Source organism: Mandrillus leucophaeus, unplaced genomic scaffold, assembly GCF_000951045.1.
Source record: "Mandrillus leucophaeus isolate KB7577 unplaced genomic scaffold, Mleu.le_1.0 Scaffold133, whole genome shotgun sequence".
Lineage (NCBI taxonomy): Eukaryota > Metazoa > Chordata > Mammalia > Primates > Cercopithecidae > Mandrillus > Mandrillus leucophaeus.
In genome coordinates this window covers 2,146,631-2,169,648 of record NW_012101288.1, presented here as the reverse complement: position 1 = coordinate 2,169,648, position 23,018 = coordinate 2,146,631, and the positions used below count along the sequence as shown (strand labels likewise).

The following is a 23,018-nucleotide window of genomic DNA, read 5'->3' as shown; positions in this document are numbered from 1 at the left end:
TGCTTCCACTCTCTGACCGCAGAAAGCTTGTGCTAACAGAAGCGCAGGGGGGTGGTGTTGCTTACATAATTCTGGCATGAATCTCTAAAACCTGTAGACTTAGGAGGCTGCCCTCAAAAGACAAATAATGTCTTAATTAAGGTGTGTTTAGGAAAAGAACCTCCTTTGTCATCAAAACTAAGTCTTCAATATATCCTGAGAAAGAGTGTTTGCTGTATAAAATACTCAGTACATAAATGTTGATTACTTGGATTGCTTTTCTAACAGGCTGTAAAACTGCTGAGAGTCTGATAAGGTAATAAGTAGATAATATTAAGCAGTGTTTTAAAATTATTCTGTATGAAATTTTAAGTTTTAAAGGTTGTTTGGGAAGTTATTTACTTATAACTTCTAGTTTTAAAAGCTAGGTAGCTGAATAAGGATCCATTGCAAAATTATTTTTGCCTTCTGCCAATTTCCAGCCAGAAATCCAGGCTGGAGCGCAATGGCGGATCTCGGCTCGCAGCATCCTCCGCCTTCTGGGTTCAAGTGATTCTCCTGCCTCAGCCTTCCGAGTAGCTGGGATTACTGGCATGCGCCACCACACCCGGCTAATTTTGTATTTTTAGTAGAGATAGGGTTTCTCCACGTTGGTCAGGCTGGCCTTGAACTCCCGACCTCAGGTGATCCACCCGCCTTGGCCTCCCAAAGTGCTGCGCCTGCCCAAAGGTGTGAGCCACTGCGCCTGGCCAGCAGAGCTACATTTTCTACCAACCCGTGAATCTCTTTCTCAGTACCTGAGGAATATAGGGAAAGCATCACAATGGATGATTTCCTTTTCCTTACTCAATTGAATATGGAGTTTATTATATATATTTTTCTAATACTCATATTATTGTCTTATGACAATTAAAACCACTGAAATGCATATTGCCAGTGTATTAGTCCGTTCTCACACTGCTATAAAGATACTACCCGAGACTGGGTAACTTATAAAGAAAGGAAAGAGGTTTAATTGACTCACAGTTCAGCATGACTGCAGAGGCCTCAGGAAACAGAATCATGGCGGAATGAGGAGCAGTCACCTCCTCCGTAAGGCGGCAGGAGGGAGAAGAGAAAGCAAATGGGGAAGAGCCCCTTATAAAACCATCAGATCTCATGAAAACTCACTCACTATCGCGAGAACAGCATGGAGGAAACCGCTCCCATGATCCAATCACCTCCCTTTTTTGATATGTGGGGATTACAAATTCAGATGAGACTTGGGTGTAAACACAGAGACAAACCATATCACACTTGTATTATTGTCTTATGATAATTAGAACAGCTCAAATGCATATTGCCGGTGAAGATATAAATGTATAGACAATGTAATGTTCTTGTGCATTTGTGTGGGCCTGCCAAGAAGACAGGTAATTAACATAATATAGTATTAATAATAACAATACCTACAGTTATTGGAGCACCTACTGTGTGCCAGATACTGTACTAAAGCTTTACATGTATTAATTCATTAGCCTTAATAACAGATTACTATAATACTTCATATGAGACTATTATCCCACTTAAAAATGAGAAAACTGAGATGCAGAAAGATGTGCGGATAAAAAGCACTGGACTGAGAATTTCTGAGCATGCATTTCAGTCCCAGCTACACATTAGTTGGTGTGAGTTTGGGGGCAAATCACTTCTCCAGAGTGCATTTTCTCTTTTGTTTAGTAGGTACGAAAACAAGAAAAACATTCAATTGTTGATTAGCTATTATGGGTCAGAGACAGGGATAAGCATTTTACACGCATCATCCAATTTAACCTTCACAGTAGTCAAATGGAGTAGGTACTGTTATCCCCTTTTACACATAAGGAAAATGATGCCTGGTGAGGTTGAGTAACTGGATGTGCTCCTGTGTTACAGCAGGAATCTGAACCTGGACTTCATTTATTTATTTTGTTTTTGAGACGCAGTCTCGCTCTGTTGCCCAGGCTGGAGTGCAGTGGTGCAATCTCAGCTCACAGCAACCTCCACTTCCTGGGTTCAAGCAATTCTTCTGCTTCTGCCTCCAGAGTAGCTGAGATTACAGGTGCCTGCCACTGCTCCTGGCTAATTTTTGTATTTTGTTGTTGTTGTTTGTTTTCGTTTTTTTGAGACAGAGTCACTCTGTCACCCCGGCTGGAGTGCAATGGCGTGATATCAGCTCACTGCCACCTCTACCTCTCGGGTTCAAGTGATTCTCCTGCTTCAGCCTCCTGAGTAGCTAGGATTACAGGTGCCCGCCACCACACCCAGCTAATTTTTTTGTATTTTTAGTAGAGACGGGGTTTCACCATGTTGGCCAGGCTGGTCTCAAACTTCTGACCTCGTGATTCACCCACCTCGGCCTCCCAAAGTGCTTGGAATACATGTGAGAGCCACCATGCCTGACCTAATTTTTGTATTTTTAGTAGAGACGGGGTTTCACCATGTTGGCCAGGCTGGTCTCGAATTCTTGACCTCAGGTGATCCACCCGCCTCAGCCTCCCATAGTTTACAGGTGTGAGCCACTGTGCCTGGCCTGAACCTGGACTTTATGTTCCCAGGGCCCAGGCTTGTAACCACAATGACCTTTACAGTCTTGGTTCCTTTAGACTTCCTGTTTTCTCTGCCTGCAGTGCTCTTCTTCCAGATTTCTCTAGGGCTGGCTCATTCCTATATTTTAGACATTAACTCAAAACATCAGGTTTGCAGAGGCTTTTGCTCAGGGCTGTTGCCCTCCATAACTCAGAAGGTGCGGTTCTTACAGACTGTAATGTGAATGGTGCCTTGTTGGAATCGGAGACCCGGAAGCCCCGTTTTTCATTCACCTCTCAGATGAAGTCTGATCATTCTCTATCACTCATTTGGATTCATTTACTCCTTAGCACTTACCCCTATCTAAAATTAATTATTTTATTTATATAACATACTTATTGTCTGTCTCCCCCAATAATATGCAAACTTCATAAAGAAAGGGATCTGTCTTACTTACTGCTGTTGGCCAAACATTAAGTGACTGGCCATAGCAGGCACTCAATAAATCATTTGTTGCATGTTCCTGAATATGTCACACCAATTCCTAATAATCATGGCCTCACTCTAGTCACAGAGCTGTAAGATAAACGTTTCAAGACATCCTGAGTATTATAAAGACAGTGATGTAGTAAGTTAGGATGGCAAACTACTTCTTAGGGTTTCTGTGCTTTCAAGTTTACTAGCTTTGCAACAATGTAGAATCCTTAGTATCAATGACAAAATAAACACCCGTTTGATCAAAATTAAGAAGTTTCAAATCTCAAGTGTTGGAGAAGATATTGATTACTGTACATCTTCCCCCACCCCCACTTTTTAATTTTTTTAGATGGAGTCTCACTCTGTCGCCCAGGCTGGAGTACAGTGGTGCGATCTCAGCTCACTGCAACTCTGCCTCCTGGGTTCAAGCGATTCTACTGCCTCAGCCTCCCGAATAGCTGGGGCTACGGGCGCCCGCCACCACATCCGGCTAAGTTTTGTATTTTTAATAGAGACGGGGTTTCACCCTGTTGGCCAGGCTGGTCTCGAACTCCTGACCTCAAGCGACCCACCTGAGTCACTTGAGGCCTCCCGAAAGTGCTGGGATTATAGGCATGAACCACCGCGCCCAGCCTATGCATCACTTTTATGTTTTACTTCAACCAATTTGGAGGCTAGTTAGATGTGACTTTGTAAAGCTGAGCATTCACATTCCTTACGACTCAGCAATTTTTCTCCTAAGTGGATTCCTAAGGGAAACTCCTTCACTTGGACCCCCGGGAGATGCGATGAGAATGTTCACAGTAACCCCACTTCTGACAACAAAAATGGAAACCACCCAAAAGCCCATAGACAAGAAAACAGATAAATAATTGGTGGTCTGGAAATGTATGAAGCTGTGATAAATGAATGAATCACAACTATACACAAACATCTGAAAGAAACTTAATAATACTAATACTGGATGAAAACAACCAAGTCCTAGAAGATTATACAAAACTTGGTGCTGTTTTAACGAAGTTCATTTTGTAAAAACATAAACAACCCTTAGGAACAAAAAAAGCAAGAAACTTATAAACTCAATGTTCATCACTGTGTTTTCCTTGGATGAGGAAAAGTGGCTGGGAAAAAGAATACAGGTAAGTGTAAATTATTATCTGTATTCTGGTGCTCGGGTTGGATAGAGGTTTCTAGCATTAAGCCACCTGTTTTAACACCATGATTTTTTATTTCCTCCTATATGTGGAGAATTCTAGGATTCAGGCTAAAAGGTGACTCTTGAAGGATTATCTGGGTCCAGGGGCATGTCTACTCATTTTTTATTCATAGTGCCTGTATACAATGTCCAGCACAACCCCAGTCCTCAGTAAGGTTTCCTGAATGAAAGAATGAATGAGTGAGTGAATAAATTACAGAAAGTTCAAAAATATTTTTGGTTAATGTTGAGTGTAGTCTGAATAACCTCTCACCCCAATACTTTACAGTAACCCATACACACATGAAATATCGGGAAAAAATTTAACATTCTCCCAGAGTAGCAGACAATCACACAGTATTTTTCCACATAGAATATTCTGTTATACCCATCAATACTGACCTAGGTAGGGAGAAAATAATTCTGAATCCAGCAGAGTACCAAAAAAGCTTTTTAATGCACTATTTGTTTTCCAGGCAAAAGATCTTCAGAAAATATCCATCATTAAGTAGACTTACAAATGGCACTTTTGGCTACATAGGAGAATCAGATATGAGACCCATGTGTTTTTTCTGATAAGCTAGTAGTAGGTCAGCTTTATAATGCAACCCTTTCTTAGGATAAAAAATGGCTAATTTGTTTTGAAAGACAGGAAAATCTGAAACCCTAAAGTCATTGTTTTAAAAAATGTGGGCCAGCTGCAGTGATTGTAATCCCAGCACTTTGGGAGGCCGCGGAGGGCAGATCACAAAGTCAAGAGATCGAGACCATCTTGGCCAACATGGTGAAACCCTGTCTCTACTAAAAATACAAAAAATTAGCTGGACGTGGTGGTGCGTCCCAGCTACTCAATGGGTTGAGGCAGGAGAATTGCTTGAACCCGGGGAGCGGAGATTGCACTGAACCGAGATCATGCCACTGCACTCCAGCCTAGTGACAGAGCAAGACTCCATCTCAAAAAAAAAAAAAAGGCATTTATTTCACGCTATACACCTATGTGTTTTCATACAATAATTTTAAGTATTATGGTATACATTTTCATAAGAGAAGCAAGTAAATCTCAACATAATTTTAAAATAAAGATATATATTAAGTATCTTTATTATTTATTAATGCATTTGACAATACCATATGCTGTCTTTGATGACAAGTTTCATTTTGGTACATGGCAGATTTGTCCTTTTGGTACTGAACTGAAGAAAAAACATGTTACACCTGAAATTCTGCCTTAAGTGAGTAAAACCATGGCCAACTACATCAATACATTTCAGTCAACTAGCAAAATTGAAATGTTTTAGTCATTCTGATTTATTTATAATAAAAATGAAACAAGATTAATAGTCAACAGGAGAGAATAGTTAATATCATCAGTTTAAAACTGGTCTTTTTATTTTTTCAAGATAGTGTCTTGCTCTATTGTCCAGGCTGAAGTGCAGTGGTGTGATCACAGCTCACTGCAGCCTCAACCTCCCAGGCTCAAGCTATCCTCCCTTCTCAGCCTCCAAGCAGTTAGGACTACAGGCATGTGCCATCACGCCTGGCTAATTATTTACATTCTGTAAAGATAGGGTCTCACTCTGTTGCCTAGGCTGGTCTCAAACTCCTGGTCTCAGCCTCCCAAAATGGTGGGATCACAGGCGTAAGCCACTGCACCCAACCTAAAATAGGACTTACAGCAGATTACTTATACCGCATATTCAAAAGAAAATAATATTTGGAAATGTAAGATATCAGTCTGAATAGAAAACATTTTTAATATTAATTCCTGTCTCTCCGATGCAGCCACCTTTCACATGATAGTGTGAAGTTGATCACATCTGATCTATGCAAAAATGGGTATCTTCTTCATGTTATCCACCGTTTCTCAACTAGTCTCTATATTAATTTACACAATTATTTCACAGAGATTAATAAAACATCAGACAATAGAATCAACCCAAAAGGCAACAGCATTTTTCTTTCTACAAGGGAACAGGGCTTTCAATGTGCACATCCTATGCTAATGAAGAAACAGAAACTACTTTCATCTCCATAGCAAAAACATAAACACAAATGCCTGGAAATCATAGTTTCTTTTAAAGGGGGCAAATAAAGACATTTCAGAGGTTCTCAGTGAGTGAAACCTCATGCACAATACACTTTCCTATTTGAAGATTATACACACACACACATATATATGAAATAAAAGCTATTAGAAACACTGCTTATTGTTAATTTAGGATAAATCTTGGTATTACATTTAGAAATTGGAATTTTACATTTCAAGCAGAACAATTGTGAAAATATCAGGCAAAATACTTTTTTTAAAAAAAAGATATTCAGCAACGAAAGGCTTGAGTCAATTAAAATATATTCCCCCAGCGTCAAGGTACATGGCCCCACTTTCAGCTTATGAATACTCCAAAACCAAAGGCTTATTTTGGCCACATTACCATCCACTGCAGAAGGCTATAGTGTAACAACTATAAGACTGGAAGGCAGAAGACTGGCATCTGGCACAGGCTCTGACCCAACAAGCCTCATGAGGTTGGGCATGCCATGAAACCATTCCACACCTGTATCTTCATTAGCCCAGTGAAAAGACGAAGCAGGCAGGCATGGTGGCTCATGCCTATAATCCCAGCACTATAGGAGGCCGAGGCAGGCGGATCATTTGAGGTCAGGAGTTAGAGACCAGCCTGGCCAACCTGGTGAAACCCCGTCTCTACTAAAAATACAAAATGGGGCATGGTGGCACATGCCTGTAGTCCCACTACTCAGGAGGCTCAAACAGAATTGCTTGAACTTGGGAAGTAGAAGTTGCCTTGAGCAAAGATTGCGCCACTGCACTCCAGCTTGGGCAACAGAGCGAGGCTCCATCTCAAAAAATAAAAAAGACAAAGCTGTGCTCTATGTGGCCCTGTGTAGCACAATCATTTTGGGATTCTCTGACTTGGAAGTTCTTATTAGGCAATAAGCTTTATTCACAACTTAATTTTACAATTCTACCCAAAAGTTGGCCAGTAATTTGGTAGAATTTTACAAGTACGAGTAATTTGGTAGAATTTTGGGTAGAATTTTATAATTCTGTCCAAAGATTGGCCAGTAATTTGCATCTGGATAGCTAAAAAGCTTTCGATAGGGCTTTATTCAACAAATAGTGGGTACCTACGCTTAGTGTGTACCTACTCTTAGGACTTGATTCAACAAATAATGAGTACCTACTCTTTGTGGATTGGAAATGACTACAAATTCTTTGAAGCTCCTTCCATCAAAAGGTGGGCTTTATTTCCCTTGATTCTGGACTAGCTTTCAAGTCAAGAGAAGACCTTGTACTTTCTGTTCTCACCCTCTTCAATCTCAGATCTCAGCCTGGGCTGGCCATGGGGAAAGGCCATGGGGAGCAGAACTAAGGAATCTCAGCTGACAGCCCCAGCCGACTTTGAGACACAAACATGAGGCCAGTCAAGGTCAATCAGCCTCCAACCAAACTGCTCACTAACCACAAAGGTGTGTGGAGTCCCAACTGGCACCCATGGAGCAGTGGTGGATCACACTGGCAGAGCTCTGCCCAGATTGCCAGCCCACAGGATTATAAGCAAATAAATGGTGTTGCTAAAGGCCATTATTGGAGGTGGGTTTTTTTTTTTTTTAAAGTCATGATTTGAGATGTGTTTTTGTTGTTATTTTTTTATTTTTATTTATTTATTTTTTTGAGACAGAGTCTCACTCTGTTGCCCAGTCTGGAGTGAAGTGGCACAATCTTGGCGCACTGCAACCTTCACCTCCCGGTTCAAGCAATTCTCCCACCTCAGCCTCCCAAGTAGCTGGGATTACAGGCGTGCACCACCACGCCCAGCTCATTTTTTGTATTTTTAGTAGAAATGGGGATTCACCATGTTGGCCAGGCTGGTCTCGAAATCCTGACCTCAAGTGATCCACCCACTTCGGCCTCCCAAAGTGCTGGGATTACAGGCATGAGCCACTGTGCCCAGCTGGGTTTTTATTTTTTATTTACTTATTTATTTTTTTGAGTTGGACTCTCACTCTATTGCCCAAACTGGAGTGCAATGGCACTATCTTGGCTCACTGCAGCCTCCGCCTTGTGAGTTCAAGCGATTCTCCCACCTCAGCCTCCTGAGTAGCTGGGATTACAGGTGCATGCCACAACACCCAGCTAATTTTTCTATTTTTTAATAGAGACATGGTTTCACCATGTCGACCAAGCTGGTCTTGACCTCCTGGCCTCAAATGATCCACCTGCCTCAGCCTCCCAAAGTGCTGGATTACAGGCATGAGCCACTGCGCCCCACCCTTGAGGTGGGTTTTTAGACAACAGTGGAGAGCTGACACACTACTCTGTGGCAGGAATTGTGCTAGGTGAAGAAAATACCCTGGATACTAAGACACAGCCCCTGTTCTGCAGATGCTTAGAGTCTACTTAGGCAAACAGACATGTAACAGGGGAATTTCAAAGTAAATGTCATCAGTGCTCTAATGGGGCACAGGGAGGACTTAAGGATCCATGTAAATTTAGAGAAGAGGCATCAATCCTAGAACTGAGGAGCCGGTGAAGGCTTCTCAGAGGAGACAATTTCTAAAGGGAATTTACATGAAGAAAGAATTTTCCAGGAAACAGTAAGACAGAACATTCTTCTTTCCACGAAGAAGAAAGTATGTGTGCAAAGGCTGGAGGGAGTGAGACAGGGTCCCCAGGGAAGTAAGGGTAGTCATTTTAATTGCTATGTAAAGATGTCAGGGGTGGGCTGGAGGAGTAGCTAAGGGAAAGCTCCCATGACCTTTGGCTTTTGAACCTAGGGTGAAGGGAACCAAAGAAGGAAATCCTCTCTGCCTTCTTTCCTTCCTTCCTCACGGCCAAGAGGAGATTTGTGTGCAATAGATACAGAGAGATGCTTCTCTGGTGCTTAGGGTTGGGTAAAGGGAAGTTCTATTATGCCAGGGTCCAAGATAATGGGTAAAGCAGGCAAGAAGAAGACACCATTTCTCAAAAGGAGATACCATTTCTCGAAAGGTGTTCCTTCTTCTTTTGTCACTTAATGAATACCTGAGCACAGAAAGCATTTAAGACTCATCTTTTAAAGATGCTATAAAAAATTTTTTAAGCCAGTGGTAAAGTTTCCCACTTTATTAGTTTTGTGGCCTTGGGCATATGACTAACCACTTTACAAGTCAGTTTCCTCATTTGTAAAATGGAGATAATGACCGTATTGACTTCATAGGTCAATAAGGACAAATGGCGTAAAGTCTTAGCACAGAGCCTGGCTCAGAATAAACCCTCAATATAAGGTCCTAAAATGAGGAAAAGTTGAGGGGAGTAACACGGGATTTAGCGTTAAACTGTGTTTACAGTCAGTCTATTTCACTTAGTAGTTCCTGCAGCCGTGTGAATTTACAGACCATTTTAAAACTTGCTCAGACTTACCTTCCACATCTGAAAAATGTGGATGCTAATATCTACCTTGCAAGGTTGTAATGAGAGTTAAAGGATATCATATATATTAAATGCACAGTCTGCCATACCATACAAACGCACACCCACACAGCGGTGACAGTATTTCTCAAATGTATATCAACAGTATTACTGTTAAGACATTCTCTGTCACTCCAAAATCCTATTCTTGACTAAAGCTACAAATCAGAAAAGTTGGATTACCAGAAATATATATATATAACATATTTAGCATGGTAGGTCCATTCCGCCAGTACGTATACATTATGATAGCATAATGAAAAAAATGACTGTGGTACAATTCTCATATTTTATTTTGTTAATGCATGATAAAAAATTAACCTCATAATTCAGATCCATTATTTGGAATGAAGAATTTACTATTCCCTGACTCCCTAATTTGGCACTTTGGGGAATTTCCTCTGCACACCAAGCCCCAAAATGCACTATTTTCTAGACCAAAAATGAAAACATGCATATATACAAGTGAGCTGAAAAGTTACAACACAAGATGATCATTTTGGTGAAAAATAATCCCCCCAAATAAGCAGCATGTCATGTCCTTAGAATATGTTACCCTAGAAAGCTAGTAAAAATTCAGGCTAAGGAGGCAACTTAGAGTTCAAGTTTTATCACGTATCAGCAAAGTTTTAGACTTCCTTTAAAAACAGACACCTTCAAAGTGAAATATTGCCAGAAGGGTTGATTTTTAATAATGTGTATATACAAACTTCTCTATTTTAACATTCAACATACTCAGGATTAATTCTAGAAAGATGCTATAGCTGATTTATAAAACAAAATGATTTAGGATCAGAAAGAAAATAGGGGCACACAATTTTATGTAGTCTCTCCCTAACTAGCCCCACCCATAGCATCACAAAGTTTGTTTTGTTTGTTTCTTTTTTTTTTTTTTTTTTGCTAATGCCACAATTGAAACCTGTATTAACTTAAAAGTTGACACTAAAGGCAGGAATTAAGAAGTCATCTTTTATGGCTTTTAAGCACTTGAATGCTTTAGAATCCCCTTGAAAATGCTAGTGAGCAGGTCTTATTCCTTTAAATGTTGCTTTGATTTGAATCTTGGTGAAATCTAGATTCCCTATTAAATAGTTGCATGCTAATTTTGGAGAAAGTACAATTTAAAACCTTTAACAACTACTCTATTGACTCTGAGGAAGGGGACTTTAGATGTGGCTGTTTGTGCTAGAGAAGCATTTCAACACATTAAGATACAAAACAATGCAAACTAAGATAAAAAACAATGAATGAGAACTACAAATAGAAATCTAGTAAGGCAGTTCTATCATGTAGGAAAACGGTTTCCCAAATGTTTTCTACACTGACATTTTTTAAAAAAGATATGATACCCGGTTCTTCCACATTCAGTGTATAAAACTCAACTTTAGACATGTATGTGCGGAGAAGATTCGTATGTCCAAAACCATCCATTTGCATGGAAATCTTGCCATTGCATTGCTTTGTGTCATTCTGGCTTCGATCACCCACAGGCCGCTGGAGGGCTGGGAGGCCCAGGAGCTCAGCACTCTAACTCCTCCATGACTTCCATGACAATCGTCCGTGGGCCCGTCAGAATCAGATTGCTCACGGTCCGGTAGTCTACGTGCAGGACGTTAAGCCCATTGACAGAGACGACAAACTGACAGACCTAAAGGAAAGATGCAAAGAAAGAGCATCTACTGTAGCACCTGGTTTTGCACAAAGCTTTAATAAAGACGGTGTGTAGTCCTAGCAGGTAACTTCATTCTTAAAATATCCAAATGTATCCAGCTGACGACTCCAAAATTCAATAACTTCCAAGGAGCTACACGTTTTCTGGAAGGCAGCATTATAATAATAATAATAATAATAATAATAAATCATCTTAGTGTTTTACAAAATTGGGCTTAAATCCTAACTCAGAAACATACTAGCTTTAGCTAGGTATTTAAATTTCTGAGCTTTATTTCCCTCAACCCTAAAATAGGAATTAATAATAATAATGAGTGATACCTACCTTGTAAGACTGTTGTAAGAATTAATGACATATATAGAGTTTCTACTTGCAGTAATTCACAGGCACACTTGCTCCCAACTATTAATTATTGGTGTTGAGACTCAACCAAAGAATGTAAAAAATACCAAAACACCTTGGGAACCATCATTTCCTTTTATTGTTTTCTATGTGGGGAATATCAATATAAACTTAAACATGGTATTAAGTTCAAAAATATCTATACTTTTTACTTAGATACAACAAAATTGGAGAGTACTGGAGAGAGGATTGGAAAGCACTGTCACTGTGGAAAAGATGGGGTACTTAGAATCAAAGATACAGATTTAAGTTATAGGTCCTTTTGGTGGAATACCTTAATCAAGTAATTTCTCCTCTTCTATGTCTCAATGATACAAATGCCTCATTTGTAAAACAGGTAAAAACGCCTATTCTCACAGGCTCAGACTGTGAGATGCATTTGAAACCTCTTTGCAAACACCAAGCACTACACCGATGCTGAGTTCTATTAATTTCTTTCCTTTTAAAAAATACCCACTTCCTTCATGGTCACGGGCAAAACAAAATGAAAAGTGGGCAGTAGTACAGAGACTGCTTATTTACTCAATAAACACCTGCTGTTGCTGTCATAAACTTAGACACTTTCCATTCCCCAACCTACATGACGAGGGTGTTTTCTCCACATAAGATCACACTATTACTGTTTCTCTTTCTTGGTTCCACAAATTTGTCTTCACGGATTCAGGGCACATCTTTTTTTTTTTTTTTTTTTGAGACAGAGTCTCGCTCTGTCGCCCAGGCTGGAGTGCAGTGGCGCGATCTCGGCTCACTGCAACCTCCACTTCCTCGGATCAAGCAATTCTCCTGCCTCAGTCTCCCGAGTAGCTGGGATTACAGATGCCCGCCACCACGCCTGGTTACTTTTTGTATTTTCAGTAGAGACGGGTTTCACCAACGGGTTTCAACGTGTTGGCCAGGATGGTCTCGATCTCTTGACCTCAAGTGATCCGCCCGCCTCTTCCTCCCAAAGTGCTGGGATTACAGGCTTGAGCCACCACGCCCGGCCTCAGGGCACATCTTATACAAAATCAGCAGTTTTCAACCGTGGTGGAGGTCACAGTCATAATCAAGGTCACGCCAGCAGGTCACAATCTATCCTGAACTAGGCTACAGTAATTTGCAGGACAATTTAGCAGTAATTTGATGTAGGCATCAACCTGGGGTTTGTTTTTTTTCCTGCTGCAGCAGACTCATGAGCCAAAGAATGAGAAGAATTTCACCTCCTTCCCAATCCAGAGCTTTAGACTCTAGACTTGGGCCTTTCAAATCCCTTGTCTTTTCCATAGATACGGGGATTTCCTTCTCCAAAAAGACGAAGAGCCTTTTTGCACTGCCAAATAAGAGGGCAGGAGTTGCCAGGTGAGTGTCCCCTCCAGCTGACCCTTTGAAGACTCCCTGAGATTAGTCATGTCTCCGCATCTCTCAGGGATCACATTCAGCATTTACTCTTTTTTTTTTTTTTGAGATGGAGTCTCACTCTGTTGCCCAGGCTGGAATGCTGTGGCACGATCTCCTCCATCTCCCAGGCTCAAGCCATCCTCCCACCTCAGCCTCCCGAGTAGCTGGGATTACAGGTGTGTGCCACCACGCCCAGCTAATTTTTTGTATTTTTGGTAGAGACGGGGTTTTGCCATGTTGGCCAGGCTGGTCTTGAACTCTTGACCTCTGGTGATCCTCCCACCTTGGCCTCCCAAAGTGCTGGGATTATAGATGTCAGTCACCGCACCTGGACTCAGCATTTAGTCTTAACCACAATTTTGTGTCCTCTGTCGCACATTGTGTTTGTTTTAATTGATCAGCATTTAAAATTTAGAAAATCTGCCAGGTGCAGTAGCTCATGCCTGTAATCCCAGCACTTTGGGAGGGCGAGGCAGGTGGATCACCTGAGGTGGATCAGCCTGGTCAACATGGTGAAACCCCATCTCTACTAAAAATACAAAAAAATTAGCTGGGCATGGTGGCGGGTGCCTGTAATCCCAGCTACTTGGAAGGCTGAGGCAGGAGAATTGCTTGAACCTGGGAAGTGGAGGTTGTAGTGAGCCGAGATCACACCATTGCACTCCAGCCTGGGCAACAACAGTGAAACTTCATTTCAAAAATTAAAATAAAATTTAGAAAATCTTTGCATAAAAATATATAATATATAGTTATATATATGTTTTTAACATATATATGTTAAAAAACATATATAAAAACATATATATATGTTTTAAAAAATTTTTAAAGACAGATGAAAGGAGAAATATAATTCAGTATATCCGTACAGTGGAATATTATTCAGCCATAAAGTGGAACATACAACATGCTACAACATGGGTGAGCCCTGAAAACATTATGCTAAGTAAAAGATGCCAATCAGAATAGACCATAGAGTGTAAGAGCCCATTTATATGAAATGTCCAGAATAGGCAAATCCACAGAGACAGCAAATAGATTTTTGATTTCTTAGGGTTGGGAGCAGGGGTGGTGGGGTGAGGCATGGAAGTGGTTGGTAATGGGTACAGGGTTTCTTTTAGGGGTGATAAAAATGCTTTAAAATTGCTGTAATAGTGACATAACTCTGTGAATATATTAAAAACTACTGAATTCTACAGTTTACATGGAAAAATTGCATGGTATGTGAACTATACCTCCATAAAGCTCTTAGTTAAATTATGAAACAAAACAAAACAATAAACATTGAAGGGAAGAGGGCCCTAATGCTAACAGTGGGTAGATCCTTGTAGACAGAAGGGAGAGGCTGGTTTGCTTCAAGATGGGGTCCTGTGTACCTCTTGACTGAGGAGCTCTTAGAGGCCTCAAAAGCTAGGATCGTCAAGGCTGTATGTGTGGGAGGATGAGTACCAGGTAACCTCTGCGCAGGACCTTTACCCAGGTGTTCAGGGGTAGGAAAAGGGCAGTCAGCAGGGCTGTTTGGCCAAGGGCCAGGGGCACCACTCACTAATACTGGTCAGGGTTCATTTCACTGGACTGCCTATAAGCCCTGGGATGGGGGCTGGGGTGGGGTGTGGTGCACATGATCTCAAGTGGGAAGGACACAGGCAAGGGACACCAAAATGATCTGACATTGAACTTGAACTTGTCATGAAGCTTGGTGATGGTCACTTCAACTGAATTTAATTTTAGAAAAACAGGCCGGGCACGCGCAGTGGCTCACGTCTGCAATCCTAGCACTTTGGGAGGCCAAGGCAGGCAGATCACTCGAGCTCAGGAGTTCGAGACCAGCCTAGGCAACATGGCGAAACTCTGTTTCTACAAAAAATAAAAATAAAAAATCAGCCAGGTGTGGTGGCACCCGCCAGTAGTCCCAGCTACTTGGGGGCCTGAGGCAAGAGTATCGCTTGAACCCAGAAGGTTGAAGCTGCAGTGAACCAAGATCATGCCACTGCATTCCAGCCTGAGTGACAAAGTGAGATCCTGCCTTAAAAAAAATTTTTTAAATTAGAAAAACAGAAAAAGGTCATTTCTTGTTTTTGTTGTGTAAGTGCATGCACACACACATTTCTCAAATGCCAAAGTTTGTGACGAATGCAGTCTTTCATAAAGTAAGGTGCTTCAAGGCTACCCTAGGCATAAAGACAGCCTCACTCCCTTGCATTCCCACATGCTGTCCAGAGCAGTCCGTCAAGAGTGGCATCAGAGCAAGCGCACCGTGAACTGCTCATTTCCCACAAACCTTCTTATTTGTGCTGCCACCTGAGCACATCTCTAGGCATATAGATTATCAGGTGAAGACCCTCTGTCACAGGTGTTCTGGAGAAAAAGCCCACAACATCTTATACCAACTAATGTGTGGAGAACTTAGATTTATTAGGTAGGTGCAAAAGCAATTGCAAGTTACGTTTGCACCAACCTAATAAATACCGGCATCTTTGCCTTCATGAAGCTTACAATTTAGTTTAGGAGGCAGAGTATCACAGGCAGGATCCTTTTCAAAACAGCAGGCAACCTCTCAATCGATTCAGTCATATATTGAAAAATCTATTATTTCTCAAGTGCCAATCCAAGTACTTTACACACTTAATAAAAACTGTCCTAAAAGTCATATGGTGACATCTATTGGTTTTTGGTTATCCAGCTTCATTTCACTACAATTGACTTGATATCCTTTTCAGATATCACCTTTCCTCTGCTATGGGTAGTAAGGATAGGAATGTCAACCAACATGCCCTGCCCTCCCCCATTCACAGGGTCACCTGACCCCAAGCTTGGCCAATCAGACTCTGTCTCCTGGACCACGGACTGTGGAGCTAACACAGGAAAGTTCATTTGCTCTGGTACTTGGGTCCCCAAATCTGCCTTGGTTCCTGTCCTTTATCAAGCTTGGTTCTCCAGGTTAGGCACGGTGGCTCATGACTGTAATCCTAGCACACTGGGAGGCCGAGGGGGTGGATCACCTGAGGTCAGGAGTTCAAGACCAGCCTGACCAACATGGTGAAACCCTGTCTCTACTAAGTACAAAAAATTAGCTGGGTATGGTGGTGCATGCCTGTAATTCCAGATACTTGGGAGGCTGAGGCAGGAGAATCGCTTGAACCTGGGAGGTGGAGGTTGCAACAAGAGCAAAATCCCACCTCAAAAAAAAAAAAAAAAAAAAAAGCTTGGTTTTCTGGATCTGCCTGGTTCTCTGGATCTGCCTTTGTTTGTTTTATGTACTTAATATCTTTCTAATCGATTTCTTTTTTTTTCTTTTTTGTTAGGTTAGCTGATTTCTGTCACTGGCAACCCACCATCCCCAATGCAATCTTTCTTTTTAAGACAGAGTCTTGCTCTGTCTCCCAGGTAGGAGTGCAGTGACAGGATTTTGGCTCACTGCAACCTCCTACACCTGGGTTCAAATGATTCTCATGCCTCAGTCTCCCAAGTAGCTGGGATTACAGGCACACACGACCACACCCGGCTAATTTTTGTATTTTTAGTAGAGACGGGGTTTCACCATGTTGGCCAGGCTGGTCTTGAACTCCTGACCTCAGGTGACCCACCCACCTCAGCCTCCTAAAGTGCTGGGATTACAGGTGTGAGCTACCATGGCTGGCCCCCAATGCAATCTTTATAAACAAACTAAATGTCAGAGAGGTTAAATTATTTGCTCAAGGTCACATGACTAACTGCTGCATCTGGAATCTGACCTCCATACTCCACAGCTCTGCATGAGTACAAGTTTATAAAGTACAATATGTATATGCAAGTTCTCAGGCATGCACAGAATAGTGGATGACAAACGTTTCTTCTCTTTAACTGTTAATCAGTCCCTAGGTCCACTCAAATATCTTACAGTGTTGATGTTTAGCTTCTTTCAGCTTCTTAAGAAGCTTTTTATTCAATTAAGGTTTTGGGTTGCTTTTTGTGTCACTAAAAAACTCTGAATAATATGTAAACTTAGATACTTATTTCAAACTTTTTCCTTGAATAAGGCAAAAAACAATGCCTTCAAAATATTTATCATGTTAATATTCAAGGTAGTAATTTTAGATTTCGGCTGTTAGGGCCAGTCACAGTGGCTCATGCCTGTAAACCCAGCACTTTGAAAGGCTGAGGCAGGCGGATCATTTGAGGTCGGGGTTCGAGACCACGGGTGTTGGGTGCACCAAAATCTCACAAATCACCACTAAAGAACTTACTTATGTAACCAAACATCACTTATTCCCCAATTACCTACACACACAAAAAAAGAGTTCTAGACCAGCCTGGCCAACATGGTGAAACCCAGTCTCCACTAAAAATACAAAAACTAGCCAAGCATGGTGTTGGACACCTGTAATCCCAGCTACTCGGGAGGCTGAGGCAGGAGAATCACTTGGAATCTGGGAGGCAGAGTTTGCAGTGAGCCAAGATTGCACCACTGAACTCCAGCCTGAGCAACAGAGTGACCCTCTGCCTCGATAAAATAAAATAAAATAAATTTAAAAAATAAAAATAAAAAATACTCTGGCACAGTGGCTCTCACCTGTAATCTCAGCACTTTGGGAGGCCAAGACAGGTGGATCATCTGAGGTCAGGAGTTCGAGACCAGCTTGACCCAACATGGTGAAACCCTGTCTCTACTAAAAATGCAAAAATTAGCCAGGCATGGTGGTGCATGCCTATAATCCCAGCTACTTGGGAGGCTGAGGCAGGAGAATGGCTTGAACCTGGGAGGCAGAAGTTGCAGTGAGCCAAGATAGTGTCATTGCACTACAGCCTGGGCAAGAAGAGTGAAACTCGGTTTCAAAAATAAAAAATAAAATAAAAATAGATTTAGGCTGTTAGGAAAGATGTCATCTCTCCCTAAGTGGTCTGAACAACTGCTGTGGTTCCAGCAGTTCCCATGTCCTATTAGTAAAAATGTACAAAACGATCTAGAAATGTAGGTATTACTAGGAAACACATTCAGTTATGATGAATTTTCAATTAACATCTATGGTACACTATGTGTTGAAAATCAACACACATTATGAGTAACCACAGGAAGCACTCAGCCTGAGGGAAATTATTTCTCCTCTGTATTCAAAAGCACACAGGCACAAACACACAGAACGCGTGACTACCTCTGAATGGCGGGGGGCCACCTTAGGAGGCCTTCTACTTGAGGTGGGGTGACTTAGGTGCCACCCACTGGTGGTAACAAGAGTTCAAGTAAGGTTGCAATACTTTTTTTTTCCCCCTTATAATTATCTTTACCGGATCTGTTTTCAAAGATGGGATTGCATTTCCCTAGTTCTTGGAAAAGGGATCAATCATGAGCTCACATAACTGCTCTGTAACTCATCTCCCACAAGGAGGTAGTACCTTCACTTTCAAATGAAGGGATAAGGAGCAAATTCTCTAATGAAAAGGAAGAACCAAATTTTCACAAGTAATATGAAGCTTTGGTAAGTAATGTCTCCAAGCAAGTGGGCAGTGGAGGAAAGTTCTAAGAACCGCTGGGCGTGGTGGCTCACGCCTGTAATCCTAACACTTTGGGAGGCCGAGGTGGGTGGATCACCTGGGGTCAGGAGTTCAAGACAGCCTGGCCAACATGGTGAAACCCCATCTCCAGCAAAAATACAAAAATCAGCTGGGCATGGTGGTGCACGCCTGCAATCCCAGCTACTCTGGAGGCTGAGACCCAAGAATTGCTTGAACCCAAGAGGCAGAGGTTGTAGTGAGCTGAGATGGTGCCACTGCACCCCAGCCTGGGCAACAGAGTGAGACCCTGTTTGAATAATTAAAAAAAAAAGTTATAAGAACCAAAGTTAGCCTTGTAAGAGTTAACAGGAAGCAGGAGGCAGGACTCAGCACATTTCAGGGTGTGATCAGGTTGGGATAAATACCTAGGCTGAACTCCAGCCTTCCTCCTGATAGTAAGCCAAACTCACTAAATAATCTTGCCTCCAATTCCTCTCCCTGCGCCAGTCCTGGCAGATGTACGATAATCCTCTGGATAAATTGAGTGCCCATGGGATTGTTCAATTGCACATTTGTTCTTATAGGCTGGCGTCCCATCACAATGATTCGATTGTTTCATCCACAGTGGGAGTGAGTTTGGGGAGAAACACTACACCTATGATTACATAATTGTCTTCTCACTGCCATGGAAGTCTGTATTCACCAAGAAATTTGCATCCCAGAAATTGTTGCATTCATGTCAATGCCTTCTTGTTTTTTTCTTTCTGATCTTGAAGGAGAACGAAGGATTGAAGGGGAAGGCTACTTCTGACTATCCCTGAAAATAACACAAAACATTTAACAATACAGAGAAAGAGTCAGACAGAAAAGAATGATAAGATACACACAAATAGATGTGGAAAATGACCAGGGCGAGCTGAGATCTGCTTAGTAGAGTAGGAAAGGCTGGCCAATTAAATGATACAGAAAGCAGAACAAGATGTTAAGTAGCAAGCCATGACTAAAACCTTAATCAAGTAGAAGAGCACTCATCTGTGTTCTAGAGATCATCCTGATCCAACTCCCATAAAAAGTGGAATTCTTTCCTACACATCCCTACTAGGTATCCAGCCCTTCTCTCTGGAATACTTACGTTAGGAAATGCACCACTTAATGAGGAAGACTTTTGGAGTACAGTTGCGTGTTAGAAGTTCTAGCTATGCATTCAGTTAACATTATTTAAGCCATTTTCACTGCTCAATTGCTCAAGTGAAAAAGCACACCCAAACACACAAAAAAGCAGCTCTCAAACCGTAGTGTAAATATGAGTCACCTTTGGGATCCCATTCTAAGTATGAATTCTCACATCTCACCCAAGACCTACCAAATCAGACCCTCTGGAGGTATGTCCCAAGATTTGCAATTTCATTGAGCATATCAGGTGATTTGTGTACAGAACTACATTGAGAAACAGTGCCGATAATTATCTGCTAGGATTTTTTCTACCAAAAGTTAGTTTAAATGCTCATCCCATACCTGTTAGTATTGTAAGAGAGCCTTCTTTGACCATGAGCATCAACTGCCTCATGCAAGAAGAAGGCTGATGTTTTAGTTATTAAAATTATTGCTTGCCTAAAGGTTGGGCATGGTGGCTCTTGCCTGTAATCCCAGCACTTTGGGAGGCCGAGGCGGGCGGATCACTTGGGGTCAGGAGTTCAAGACCAGCCTGGCCAACATGGGGAAACCCCATCTCTACTAAAAATACAAAAATTAGCCAGGTGTGGTGGTGTGTGCCTGTAGTCCCAGCTACTTGGGAGGATGAGGCACGAGAATTGCTTGAACCTGGGAGGCAGAGACTGCAGTGAGGCGAGATTGTACCATTGCACTCCAGCCTGGGCAACAGAGTGAGACTCTGTCTCAAAAAACAAAAAACAAACAAAAAACAATAAAATTATTACTTGATGGAAGTCTGTTTCATTTTTAGAGCCAAATTTTGCTATTTTTTAAACTTCAACACTAATAATAATAATGATGGACAAAAAATGACTAAGTTTAGAACCATTATTGGAGATAATAATCAGACCTCCTGAGAATAAGAACTCAGGCTTTTTGGCAGCCAAAACATCAAAAAGAAAAAGACTGAGAGTGAAGCAGAGCAACAAAAATCATGAGTAGATTAAGAAATATTTGAAAGCTGTTGAAATTTAGATTTTTGAAAGAAAAGTTATTATTCTGATTGTTTCTATTTCTTTAAACTTTACTCTAAATCATACATCTGATTTTCATAACCTGATATCAGATTGTGAAAGCAACGTCATGCACATTGAGATAAAGCACTATCTTCTTATAATTTGTTATTTCTCCTCTACACCTGAGGAAGCCTAGCCATTGGGTCCATCCGTGTCTTCGTCTGTTTGGGCTGCTACAACAGACATCAAATACCATAAACTGAGTGGCTTATAAACAATAAATAGTTACTTCTCCCTTTTCTAGATCTTGGTGAAGTCCAAGATCAAGGCGCTGGCAGGTGTCTGGTGAGGGCTGCCTCTTTGTAGATGGCACCTTCTATGTCCTCACATGGTAGAAGGGGCAAGGAATCTCTTTCCAGCCACTTTCATAAGGGCACTAATTCCACTCATGAGGGCTCTGACCCAGCAACCTCAGCATTTCCCAAAGTCCCTGCCTTCTAATACCTGATCACTTTGAGAGTTAGGATTTTAGCGTATGAATTTGGAGCGGATGTAAACATTCAGACCATAGTAGTTCATATCCCCAGACGACGTCTTAGGTCACAACTTGCCAGGCAGCATGAGCAATGCTATAATAGCTAATAAGAACATCTAACCATTTTCCAAAACTGTTTACATGTGTAATTTCACTAAAAATTCCCAACGCAGGTCCTACTATTTTTATTTCCATCTCACGATTGAGGGGGTAGATTCAGAAAGTAAAGTAATTGGCCCAAGTTCACAGAGTTAGTAAGTGGTGAAACCAGGATCTGACTCGAAACTTGTACACTTAAGACCTAGGCTACTCTGCCCCCTGAGCAATGGATAATCAGCTTCCCCCAAACTGGCACAGATACCACGTAGATAAGCATCCTAGCCTGGTGTCTAAGCACCTCTTTTCTTCTCTTCTTATTTATTTATTTGTTTCTCTCTTTTTTTTGAGATAGGGTCTTACTTTGTCACACAGGTTGGAGTGCAGTGGTGCGATCTCAGCTCACTGAAACCTCTGCCTCCCAGGTTCAAGCTATATCCTCCTACCTCAGGCTCCTGAGTAGCTGGCACCACAGGCGTGTGCCATCACGCCAAGCTAAGTTTGGTAGGAGACAGGGTTTTGGCATGTTGCCCAGGCTGCTCTTGAACTCCTGAGCTCAGGTGATCCACCTGCCTTGGCCTCCCAAAGTGCTGGGATTACAGGTGTGAGCCATTGTGCCAGCCTATAGCGAATTTCTTTTTTTTCCTTTTTTTTTTGAGACAGAGTATCGTTCTGTCACCCAGGCTGGAGTGCAGTGGCACAATCTCAGCTCACTGCAACCTCCACCTCCTGGGTTCAAGCAATTCTCACTCCTCAGCCTCCCTAGTAGCTGAGACTACAGGTGTGCACCACTACATCTGGCTAATTTTTTTGTATTTTAGTAGAGACATGAGTTTCACCATGTTGCCCAGGCTGGTCTCGAACTCCTGGCCTCAAGTGATCCACCCACCTCGGCCTTTCAAAGTGCTAGGATTATAGATGTGAGCCACTGGGCCCAGCCAAATTTCTTAAGAACATTGCATTTGACTTTTCCTTCCATCATGCCTGAAAATGGAATAATGCTCACTCGATAATCATCATTATCACCACCATTGCCAACACCATTGCCATCATCTTGATAGATGGAAGAAAATGATGGGGAATGTGACAGGGGCATTTTCACTCTTTTAACAATAACCTGGACTAATCTCTACACCTGGGCCATATCTGGCAGGGGCATATAGGGTGTTCTCTTCAGCCAGAGTTCAAATAACAAATAATCATGTTTCTTACAACCTGGAGGAGAAGGAGAAAGTTCCCTCTCCCTATTGGCAGCCCCGTTCTTCTGTTAGAGTGACACTAGGACGTAATAATAAGGTGAAGATTAGTGTCTCCTGGATGAAGAGTTTAAAGATTCCAGGAGGAAGGATAACACATGAATATAAAGTGTATAATTACCCATGGTAACAATGCTTCAGCCAGCAAGCTCTCCCCACACACCATTCATCACAGTGACTGATGGCATCCCCTAATCTCTGCCTTTAACTGACATTACCCATTCCACTCACATTTCTTCTTTGTTGTTATTGCAATCTTAGGTTCATAATAGAAACAAGACAGCAGAGGATTAAATAATTTACCATCTGTCTTCTGTAGGTGGGTGAGAAATTCGGTATGAGGTAATCAACACACCATGAATGTTACTATGTTCA

At 41.7% G+C, this 23,018-nt stretch overlaps 1 protein-coding gene and 1 long non-coding RNA gene across 2 annotated transcripts in view; both read right to left on the bottom strand.

Annotated features, from left to right (window-relative positions):
• Positions 1-7,172: 7,172 nt before the first annotated feature.
• Positions 7,173-7,836, bottom strand: LOC105534296. The gene is made up of 2 exons (XR_001005246.1): positions 7,399-7,836; positions 7,173-7,345 (listed from the first exon to the last, which is right to left on the bottom strand). It is a non-coding gene; the product is annotated as an uncharacterized LOC105534296 (long non-coding RNA).
• Positions 7,837-10,262: 2,426 nt separating this feature from the next.
• Positions 10,263-23,018, bottom strand: part of DEPTOR (DEP domain containing MTOR-interacting protein) — a 227,733-nt gene continuing 214,977 nt past the window's right edge. The window contains exon 8 of the mRNA XM_011973022.1: positions 10,263-11,316. Within this exon, the coding sequence (XP_011828412.1) occupies positions 11,188-11,316 (129 nt within the window). The 3' untranslated portion in view covers positions 10,263-11,187. The remainder of the gene's footprint in view (positions 11,317-23,018) is intronic.